Source organism: Ylistrum balloti, unplaced genomic scaffold (genome assembly GCF_031769215.1).
Source record: "Ylistrum balloti isolate Yb309-2 unplaced genomic scaffold, AGI_CSIRO_Ybal_v1 Utg370368, whole genome shotgun sequence".
NCBI classification, from domain to species: Eukaryota; Metazoa; Mollusca; class Bivalvia; order Pectinida; family Pectinidae; genus Ylistrum; species Ylistrum balloti.
In genome coordinates this window covers 17,176-29,436 of record NW_026782259.1, presented here as the reverse complement: position 1 = coordinate 29,436, position 12,261 = coordinate 17,176, and the positions used below count along the sequence as shown (strand labels likewise).

The 12,261-nt window shown below is 34.7% G+C and overlaps 1 protein-coding gene across 2 annotated transcripts; it reads right to left on the bottom strand.

The window, feature by feature from the left end:
* Positions 1–2,525: 2,525 nt before the first annotated feature.
* Positions 2,526–11,978, bottom strand: LOC132553935 (metallophosphoesterase 1-like). 2 transcript variants are annotated; one of them, XM_060218229.1, is made up of 9 exons: positions 11,926–11,978; positions 10,853–11,207; positions 9,581–9,651; positions 8,849–8,990; positions 7,814–8,000; positions 7,003–7,083; positions 6,462–6,584; positions 5,692–5,832; positions 2,526–5,120 (listed from the first exon to the last, which is right to left on the bottom strand). In XM_060218229.1, the coding sequence occupies exons 2-9, from the start codon at positions 11,149–11,151 to the stop codon at positions 4,950–4,952; spliced, it is 1,215 nt and encodes a 404-aa protein (XP_060074212.1). In that variant the 5' UTR covers positions 11,152–11,207; positions 11,926–11,978; the 3' UTR covers positions 2,526–4,949. The 2 variants fall into 2 exon arrangements, with proteins under 2 accessions (XP_060074212.1, XP_060074211.1); XM_060218228.1 differs by lacking the exon at positions 11,926–11,978 and having other exon boundaries at positions 10,853–11,286.
* Positions 11,979–12,261: the final 283 nt, after the last annotated feature.

The following is a 12,261-nucleotide window of genomic DNA, read 5'->3' as shown; positions in this document are numbered from 1 at the left end:
CAATGAAGAATATTTCAATTTTAATAAAAAAAATACTTGGAATCTATGGAGTTGTGACTTTTGTCATTAAACTTGACATCAAAGGGTTAGTGAACCTCTCGATCTAGTTAAACTTTATACACTGTCAGTTTTATACTTTGATGTATGAAATGGTTATAAACCTCTCTGTCTATATCTAAACCTTCATCACCTTCATCAGTCATAACAGTAGGCATAAAGCTTCCTAGATTTCAACACCTTTGGTCCTAACATCACTGACGTGTCGTACAAGGAAACAGCTGTATGATGCAGTTTATTTCATTATTTGACTCTATCTTGTCCTAACATCACTGAAGTGTCCTACAGGGAACAGCGTATGATGCAATTCTATTCATTATTTGATTCTATCTAGTCCTAACATCACTGAAGTGTCCTACAGGGAACAGCGTATGATGCAATTCTATTCTTTATTTGATTCTATCTTGTCCTAACATCACTGAAGTGTCCTACTGGGAACAGCGTATGATGCAATTCTATTCATTATTTGATTCTATCTTGTCCTAACATCACTGAAGTGTCCTACAGGGAACAGCGTATGATGCAATTCTATTCATTATTTGATTCTATCTAGTCCTAACATCACTGAGGTGTCCTACAGGGAACAGCGTATGATGCAATTCTATTCATTATTTGATTCTATCTTGTCCTAACATCACTGAAGTGTCCTACAGGGAACAGCGTATGATGCAATTCTATTCATTATTTGACTCTATCTAGTCCTAACATCACTGAGGTGTCCTACAGGGAACAGCGTATGATGCAATTCTATTCATTATTTGATTCTATCTAGTCCTAACATCACTGAAGTGTCCTACAGGGAACAGCGTATGATGCAATTCTATTCATTATTTGATTCTATCTAGTCCTAACATCACTGAAGTGTCCTACAGGGAACAGCGTATGATGCAATTCTATTCATTATTTGATTCTATCTTCCTAACATCACTGAAGTGTCCTACAGGGAACATCAATTCTATTCATTATTTGAATTGAAGTGTCCTACAGGGAACAGCGTATGATGCAATTCTATTCATTATTTGATTCTATCTTGTCCTAACATCATTGAAGTGTCCTACAGGGAACAGCGTATGATGCAATTCTATTCATTATTTACCACTATATCTAATTCTATTTTGTAGAGATAAATGCTATTTACTTGTGTCTTTCGTACTAAATATGCTGACAAGTTTGAAGACCTTGTGCTCATTCCTTTTAAATGTGAATATTTTCATACCACGATCAAATTGAGAACTCTTCCAGTCTTCCTTGCAACAGATAATGAGAACCCAGAGTGTTGGGATGAGTTCTGGTGGCCTGTTGTCCCATCACCCCTGCACCTCCCATAAAAGACACCAACAAAAATATGAATATTATGTTCCTAAAATATATGTCAACATCAGCTTGGATGCTTTCAATAGTTTTATAGACCATATGGAACATGCTATGAGTCCTCCAGAACTGTAGATAAATACACCTTATCCATGTCGAAAGTTACACATTCCAAAAGATATTTGTAAAAAAGGCACACAAGTGTATTCCAGTATAAATTAACAATGAGATACAGAAATAATGAATTAAACTTCTAGAACTCTTTATGGTCAATGACGCTAAGGATTGTAGATAAATCAGGACGAATGATCGATCACCATCTGATGATGCTTGGCTAATAAATGGCATTATTTCTCAGTATTTAGCATAGCTGTCATTAAAAATTGAAGATATTTTTACAATTTCTCAGCATAAGTGTTTATCCTATTGTGGTAAAATAAATTCTCTATAACAGCACTGCCTATTGTCTGGAGTTTGTATAAAGACCCTCTAGGAATGATGCCACTAGGACGCTGAAAAGGGTAATATTAGGATAGTAATGGTGCCATAGTTCAAACCTCGTAACTCAAACTTGTCTATGATATTGTAGCCCTTTACATGGATTTGAAGTTTGTGAAATCCCTCCAGGTATAAAGCCACTAAAATAGATAAATTTCTAAAATTAGTGACAGTGGCCTTGTCCTTGACCTTACAACCTTGTTTCTTGATCAAAATCCCACAAAAAAAAAAACTGAGAAGTGTCTAACCCTACATCAATGAAACATGAGCTGGGATCAAAAAGTCATTAGAGCACTGGGAAGGATTAAAGAAAGAAAAGTAAGTGACCTTGACCTTAAAACTCTAACACTTGAAGTTGTCAGAAATTTTATTTTCCTATATAACTGTATACGTTTGATTAAAATTCCATCAAAAGTGAAGCTAGTAAGGATTTTCTAAAAATAGTAACAATGACCTTGATCTCATGATCCAGAAATTCAAATTTGTCAGAGATATAATAATCCTTCTCAAAAGGGTAAAATTTGATTAAAATCCATAAAGGAATGAAGACACAAGAATGCTGATGAGAATAAGTGTTATGTAAGAAGGTACAAACAGAACATCTTTATATCAAATCCAATATAATTGTGCAAAATGCATGGAGTATATACAATCCCTCTGCATGTTCAAGCAGGAGTCTCCAAACAAATCACATTTGGACACGCATCACCTGCCAAGTAAATCAATGGAACACTTCTACATTTGTTAATGCGTCTTTATTGCGAGTGACCCAACACTATTGCACACATGATATTATAACCATACATTGTTCCAAATCCCAAACATAATCTATGTTAATTTTCTCATGTACATACATACAAAACAAACAATGTAACAAGTATGGCAAATCACACAATTAAAAACATATTAAACATCATAAAAATAAATATTATAGAATTTCAAACAGTACTTGATGATACTTCTAGCATAATAAATTGATTACAGTATTACGAAATCACTCTCTTGATTCTACTGTATACTTTCGTACCATGGCTTCACTGCTATGTGAAAAGCATGTAACGGGTATCCCTGAGGGCTATAGACATGAATAAACTAAAATCTGAGAGAAATCAAGATTAATATATAACAGGTGCCTTACTTGTGGCATAATATGCACAATTAGCACAATATCACCAATGAAGCATAATAAAAGTTTATTGAATATAAGACATAAAATTGATGGTTTTAGTATGATATTAATTTTCTAATCAAGTAGCATATATACTGCAATGCAGCCAAAATTTCATAAGTCACACTTTAGAATGAGTCTTCAACCCATTCCTATCCTTATACCTTTGATATATGTAGTATGAAGTTATTTTCCGACATAAGCAATTTCTATATATAGACATTGAATCAAACTACGGTGCGAAATGGATTGAAAACAGAGAGATGATCTCTGACAAAATTAACGTAATGAAAACAAAAAAGAACAATAACTCTTCCAAATAAAGTCAAATCAAAATGCAATTAAGAAAAGCAAGGTGATTAAATTTTGAAAAAAACTGGTTAAAATTGAGATCTCAAAACAAGATTAACAATGAAAATAACAAAGGGCAGTAACTCTTCCAAATAAAGTGAAGTTAACTACCTTTCAGGAACACACCTTTATATCATGGTGATTAAGCCTACCAAGAAATTGGATGAAAACTGAGAAAGATGATCTCTGGACAAGATTTACATTTTGAAGACAAAAAGGGGCATTAACTCTTCCAAATACAGCCTAATCAGCTTGTAATTAAGGAAAGCACAATTTCATGTCATAGTGGTTAAGCCTACCAGGTTTGAAAAAAGACCAGTTGAAAACTCTTGGAGAAGATCTGTGGAAAAAATAGAATTTACAACTGTCGAACCAACAGACAATGCCATACTGTAATAAATACTGTGAACATTTTTGTGGACATAAAGAAACTCTTATATCATTTTTGCAATATTGAAATGGATCTCACCAGTTTCATATTACACAAATATTCAAATAAAAATTCCTACCTATCCAGATTTGACTAGCGAGTGGGTCATGCACACACACACATGTACTACTTCATGTCCCAAGAACAATATGTCAGAGGTCAAACACATTAATACTCCTCCATCTCTCAAGAACATGTCAAATGTCGATGACACCAAAGTGTACTGATCCATGTCCCAAACACATGTCAGACGTCCAACACTCTACGTCCCATGATCAGGTCAGGGGTTAACCACATGTGTATTGATGAAAATACCAAGGCAAAATCAGAGATGAACACATATGTACTGATCCATGTTCCAAGAACATGTTAGAGAACAACACCTGTGTAATAATTGATGTTCCAAGAACATTATAGATATCAAACACATTGTATATGGAAGTCAAAATAATGATGTTCATGAATATTTGCTGAATATTATGTTCTTGATTCTAGTTAAAAATATCATTGTATACACAATTACATTTACTTTCACTGATGACTAGTCTAATGGCTGCTTTGACAGTCCAGATTAAGTAGTAGATTACACAGTTAGTTTGATGATACAGTCTTCATGTATATACACCTACACACCTGTTACTCACTATATATGCCTGTCTGTATCTGCCAGTTATGGTAACTGTAACTTTCAAACAGGGTAATGGCACATGAATATTTGGTTCCAATCATTGGTGATGAAAAGATGGATTGGTGAATTTTGAATTCTCCAAAATTCACACCTTTACTGATCATCCTGTATTGGGCAGTGTGATAAAAAGATGGATTGGTGAATTTTGAATTCTCCACAATTCACACCTTTACCGATCATCTTGTATTGGGCAGTGTGATAAAAAGATGGATTGGTGAATTTTGAATTCTCCACAATTCACACCTTTACTGATCATCCTGTATTGGGCAGTGTGATAAAAAGATGGGTTGGTGAATTTTGAATTCTCCGCAATTCACTTCTTTACAGACCATTGAATATTTGCCAGTGCATTTGTTATGAAGAATATGAAGGAATGTATTCCTCGAGACTATATTGGCGACAAAAACACATTGAATCAATCCGTGGTCAGCATGATGAGTTCTTGGTCAGTGTGATTTATTGACCCATACTGTATCTGTCACTGTATTACTGGGTTTGTAAGGAAATAACAAGCACAGCAAAGCTATGAGTGCACCTGTTATATAAATAGTAATCACAGTTGTTTCTTTTGGAAGGTAACACTGCTTTACAACAAAGTCATTTGGAGACAGCACCACCTGCAATAAAACAATCAAAACAAAATACAGAATTAAAAGGGTGACACTGTAACAGATACTGTATAGTAAAGAACCCATTCTATTCTTATATTCTAATAGTGTGTGCATATTCTCCTGCATAAAGATATATCACAAAAACAGATTTTAATCTGAGAGTAACCTCCCCTTGTGTGGTAATGTATATTTTTGAGATTGCTGTTTATCTTTATATATCCATCTTGTCATCTTGTAATCTTCATATTTATCTTTGTTTTCTAAAACTCAGGTTTTGAACTAATTTTGTAAATTTAGGATTGTGGGCTGCAAGTTATATAAAACATTTTCACACTGCCATGAATTATCTTGATAATTTCCTTTGATGCTTATTGACTGATGTTTTCAGTTTTATATCCTAGCTTTATATACTTTCAACAGCTATGGTCGTTAAAAAATGGTTTTGTATTGCTTAACATACTATCAAAAGCTATGATAATTTAAAAATATTTCATCACTTCATTTTATCTAAAAATAATGTAACCTTTGGAATTGGGAAAGCATGATGAATATTGGAATCTGTAACATAGAAACATACCTGTAGGAATGTAGGGTTGTTTTTGTTTCGCCAACTTAAGGAGGCAACTGTCCATTCTGGAACACCGTTGCTATGGAGACGAAAACAGCCATGGTGTGTATGAGCACTCAAGACAAGGCGAGGTTTGATCCACTCAAACACCTGTATAAAACAGGTCAAACACTAGAATATACTTTTGTACTGTTTTCTTTATATTGTATAAAAGCATTTAAAGGGAGCTTTCAGCAAAATCATTGAAAAAAAATTGTGACAAATGGAATGTCATATTCTTCGATATACATGTATCATGTTTTAGAAATAAGGGGTTTATCTATATATATTAATTACATCAATATAACAAAAGATCCCAGAGGGATCTTGGTGCCCACCATTGTTTGATTTTTAATTGCTCTTTGAAATTTCAATCTTTTCCCTTCATTTCTCTTCTCCGTTTTTGCTCTTATTGATCAGAAATTTGAACATTCCTTTGCAAAAATATCTTTACCTGCCAAATCCAAAAAGGTCACCTGAAAGCCTTTTTGTTTTTTCTTATCAGTCCCAAAATCAAATGGGCACAACTAGGGACCAAGGGGAACCTACATATGAAATTTGAGAAAGATCCATCCAGATGGATGGAAGACGGACCAAGGACATTGGATGATTTTAATAGCCCACCATCTGATGATGGTGGCTAAAGACATCCATAAAATAAAATAACTAGTTTATTAAATAACACACAAAATAAATAGCTGCAAGTACCTCTAATCAATAATCATGTTTTAGGCGTTTACCTGACTGCTGGACTCTTCTGAAAGGCAGTCCCATTTCTCCTTAAAAGGAATGTCTTTTTCATCAGGAGGTGCCGAATCTGGTAAACTACAGTTTGCATCTGAAGGCCGGTACATTGGAAAATGCTGAAAATTAAAAGATGTATATTTGCACAAACTACTTATTGTAGCAGAGATTTTCTATTATCATACACGTATGTCCTAGGCTGTGAAGGAAATTAGTATAACCATGGCTTCTTTAAAGCTGACTCTCTCAGAATCTACAGTATTCAAATAATCAGTATGATATTTGTTTCTCTGGAGTTGCCTCCTTTAGAATATTAAAGCTCAGCTATAGTACTAAAATAATCAGCCATTACCATTTAATTAAGGATGAGTTACTTTAGAATTGTTTTGAAGTTAAGAGGTAAAACATAATGTGATCCTAGTAGAGAAACATTTCTCCTTACTTTGTACACAGATTTGCTGAATATTCCTAACTCAGTATGAAAACTATAACTCTTAATGCATAAACAGCATTAATTGATAAACAGTAGGGGCTTACCTGTAGTAATATTGGAGGAGAGTATGTCATTTTTTCCATAGCATCACATATAGGTGGAGAACTCTTACTGGATGTTTGTCCCTGAGTCGAGAATAATCATTAAAACAATTGTATTTAGTTATCTGACAATAGGTCCATGTCTGTCTATAAGCAAGCCCATATTATTGCTGTTCTTAAGAATTGAAAATTAATGTTATATTATCATGCAATCAATAAAACCCCCTTCACTAGGAAAGAATTTTACATTGTATTATGATGGAACAAATTTCTATCAATGCAGTACATAGCCAGTATCTACATATAGTGAATTAAACCAATATATCTACCTGTTGAAATTTAGTATTAAGAGTACCTATGATTGCAAGGAAAAGAACATAGGCTTGACCATCTAGAAAAAAAACCCAAAACAAAATGATAAAAAAAATTAAGTGAGACCATCAGGAAGATAGGCTGTTGCTAGGTAATTTCTACAGCAGGAAATCTCAAATGATACATAAATATTGTATGTGGTGAACTATAGTGCATAGGAAATTCACCACAGCAGGAAAGAAAAAGTGGAAGTCTGATATCTAATAATGAGTAAGAAATGGGATTATACTTAATGGTGAAATCAGTGACTGGAATAAGTGATGGAGGGAAATCCTCGTATTCTTAATGATTTCTCTGTCATCCTATACAATACTTTACCATACGTCATACGCTGTGCTAGGCATCTGTCTCATGAATGCAATCTTATCATAATTTATCTATTTTGGTATCATTCGGCTGTACCCACTTGGTAGTGGTTATATATATCGTAATTATTATTTACCTCTGCACACTTGAGCTGCCATGAGATTTCTTCAAGAGAGTTGACTGCCTGGGCACACAACTTACAACCATCTCCTTCCATGGCCATGCTATTCATCAACACAAATAGGTTTCCATGAAACTCAAACAGCTGGACTGAAGGTGACGAGAATGCTTTCTCAAATCGTCTGTGTTTATGTTCATTCATCCTATGAATCAATGGAGAAAATAAACTGTTATAAATTATATGTTTGGCAGCAGTAGCAAATGAATTCGTATTTGTAGTCAAGTGGAACTCATGTGGTTATCTAAAGCAATATCTGCAGTTATGGGGGATGTAACATGAAATAAAATGTGATTTTCAACACAAGAATTATTTCACATTGATAAAATCAGTGATTTCTGCAAAGGAAAATGTTGTATCCTTGAACTATTAAGTTTTTGTTAAAGACGAAACATGCACTGTGCTGGACTTTAGTTTCACTTGAGGCATTGTGACTTTTGAAATTGTTGACAAATTCTATCAAGAGACTTAAGTTGTCTCCCCTCATGTCAAACATCTTTAATAAAGGGAGGCAACTGAATATTACTACCATATGGGACATGCCTACCAAAATATTCACTTTTGATAGTTGTGATACACATTTTGCCTAAATTGAAATGAGTTTTGAATTTAATTGTGAGTGTATTTATGTGTAATGCAACCACTACACACATGTACTCTAGTGTCATTATTTCTTGTTTACTTTCAATTTTTCTGTTGGATTGCAGGCAATCACAGAACACTCAAGTTTTTACAATAAACATTATTTCATTACTGAAGGTACCAACCCTTACATTTCTTTAAGATGGTGTCAAGATAATTTACCTATATCCATGTAAAATTTCTAGCCAAATATTGAGATTTCTACATAATAAACTTAAAAATTCCCCAAATCAAATTCATGAACTCCAGGAAATCCAATGGCTTCCTAGATCTGAATGAGAATTCCTAAAACATGAGAAGAGATCTATAGAGTAAACCCACCAGTATCTGTCCTTATACTGACTTACTTACATGTAATGAAATCCAATGTCATGGTTACCTACAAGTACCCTTGTAGTTGTATCTTTTGGTGTTGAAAACATTCTTTTGAATCTGGCAACATCCTTCTTGAACTCTGCATCAGTGGCCCACTTGCCCTCATCTAGTAGATCACCTGTTGAATGACCGACTTGTGTTATATTGGAGTTTTAGAATGTTATTATCAAAGCAAATTAGAGTTCTGACATCAAATAATTTCAATAATTGATTTAAATGATTTAAAATAACACCACATAATCAGTGACTATTTGTAAAATATATTAATTGTTTGAGAATAAAATATGTTTTACCCATAACAACTTTTGTTAGAACTGAGTTCTTCTACTATAATCAAACTCATTATCAAATTGTGCTTATAAAAAGGGGAAATCGTTGACATGTTGGTGACTGATAAACATTCAATGCTCTCCACAAATAGACAAGCAGCAGACATGTAAGTATGTTTATACTCAAACTTGTGCTCAAGACTTTTACACATTAAAACACCAAGAGTTTAATAGGTGGTGAAAAAAGGAACTATCATAAGTATAGCTATAGGTGATCGCTCCTCAATTTCAATATTGTAGGAAATAAAGAAAATTTCTTAATTTGTTAGGAAACTATTACAAACGAACTTCCACAGAATGTGCTTTGGAAGCCTTTATTGCATGGATTATCTAGTGTGAAATGAAACAATAACAGACATAAGTAAGAGCTAAACAATACCTAAAATGAAGACCACATCAGGACTATGTATCAACATGCTTGTCTGGAAGGATCTTTCCATCTGCCATTCTCTGAAAAAGACATTTATTCACTATTTCTATACAACACAAAGTCACTTGGCACTGGTCAAAACGAGTGAACTCATCTGAAAAATTGATATTAGTATCAACAGAAGATGCACTCACACAAGAGCTAAGGTCATATAACGATGGCGTCTACAGATAATGAGCCACACAACAGGTAAGGTCATATGACAATGGTATCTACAGATAATGAGGCCACACAACAACTAAGGTTAAAGCCATATAATGGTTAGGTCTACAGTAAATGAGACCATACAATAGGTAAGGTGACATGATGTTGGTGTCTACAGATAATGAGGCCACACAACAGGATTGGTCACATGATGTTGGTGTCTACAGATAACGAGGCCACACAACAGGATTGGTCACATGATGTTGGTGTCTACAGATGAGGCCACACAACAGGATTGGTCACATGATGTTGGTGTCTACAGATAACGAGGCCACAAAACAGGATTGGTCACATGATGTTGATGTCTACAGATAACGAGGCCACACAACAGGATTGGTCACATGATGTTGGTGTCTACAGATAATGAGGCCACACAACAGGATTGGTCACATGATGTTGGTGTCTACAGATAACGAGGCCACACAACAGGATTGGTCACATGATGTTGGTGTCTACAGATACCGAGGCCACACAACAGGATTGGTCACATGATGTTGGTGTCTACAGATAACGAGGCCACACAACAGGATTGGTCACATGATGTTGGTGTCTACAGATAATGAGGCCACACAACAGGATTGGTCACATGATGTTGGTGTCTACAGAGGCCACACAACAGGATTGGTCACATGATGTTGGTGTCTACAGATAACGAGGCCACACAACAGGATTGGTCACATGATATTGGTGTCTACAGATAATGAGGCCACACAACAGGTATGGTCACATGATGTTGGTGTCTACAGATAATGGTCCCACACAACAGGTAAGATCACATGATGTTGGTGTCTACAGATAATGGGGCCACACAACAGGTAAGATCACATGATGTTGGTGTCTACAGATAATGAGGCCACACAACAGGATTGGTCACATGATGTTGGTGTCTACAGATAATGAGGCCACACAACAGCTTATGTCTAATCAACATGTTTTTAATAAACTCAGAGTGTGATGTTTGAAGTTAGCTAATGCCATTTTGACAAAGAAATTCTGATTAACAGTTAATAAACTTACCTGCGTAATTTATCAAACCAGTGTCCTCTCTTGATTCCAAGTAGATGAGTGTCTGCTATCACCATAGCCTTGACTGGCTTGTTGATATCACCATTTCCATAAAGGAAACCTTCACTTTCCGGTAACTTTGGCCATTTACACATGAGCAACACAACAAAATAATGAAAGTACTCACAATAGAGAACCAATAGAAACACCATAAAGAGGAATCGCACTAGTCGCCTAGTCCTGATATAGAAGAACACACGCCCAGGGATCTGACATATTATCCATACCATTGTAGCTGATCTCACCACCATTGACACTTTGTACCGATCCAATTGCTGTTATTCATCACTGTACTCACAACAAACAACTGCCAAAATAAAGAATGACTTAGAAAATGGTCATAATTTTATTATATATTGATTACACTGAACTGTACCAACAACTTGTTTCCAGCGGATAGAAAGAAGAAAAAAATCAGAACTTGCTATACATGCATATTAACTAATTTTATACAAGTAAAACACAATAAGGAAGTGCATTGTGCCATATTCTATCTAATATTTTAGACCTCCAAACGTGTGAGGCTGAACATGCTGGAGACTATAGTAGTTGACAATCAGTAGATGAGCCATACAAGCTGAACATGACCATGTTCCACTTGCATTGTGTGCATCTACTAAAAGGCTAGAATAGCTTTAATAGCTGGTATTTCAAAGATGTTTGTGCAATATATTTACATTATCATATCTTGTAAGGGAATGAACTGAACGATATACTATTAAACTGCTTAAAATTGTCAGAATCTGGATCACTAGTTCATAAGTATGTATCTTTATGTGACCCTGGTAGTAAAAGTAATATGGCGACAACTGTGTTTCAAGTGTTGATTGTGGTGTAAGTATATTTACCACTAAAAATATGAGTAATTCAAGTGAGTTTTATTCCGTTAAACCTGAGAGATCTACTGCCTTATTGCCACCTTCCAATGTTGCAATTTTGCGAAAAGTTTACAAACATCTGCGGGTTGACTTCTATGAAATGTTAACAATATATAAAAAGAGATGTGCATGACAAATCGAGCTTACTTTGAATAAGGAGACTACAAACTCATTTCTATACAAGTGGTCGCTGGACTCGACTAACAGCTTCGTACCAGAAAGGAAGTCGAGAACCACAATCAATATTAATCCGGAATTTTATTTCCGGATATGATGATTTAATTTCGCAAATTTTGCTGAAAACTTTTATTTATGAATTAAAACATTATAGGGTCATGTTGAGTTTTTACGACAATTTTGGTGATATTTGCATTGATACGAATGCACAAACTGGACAAATATTCTTCACCGCGGACTGATCAAAGTTGGAAAGAAGCAAGTGTAAAATATACTGAAAATGAAACTGAAAATTAACCATTTACC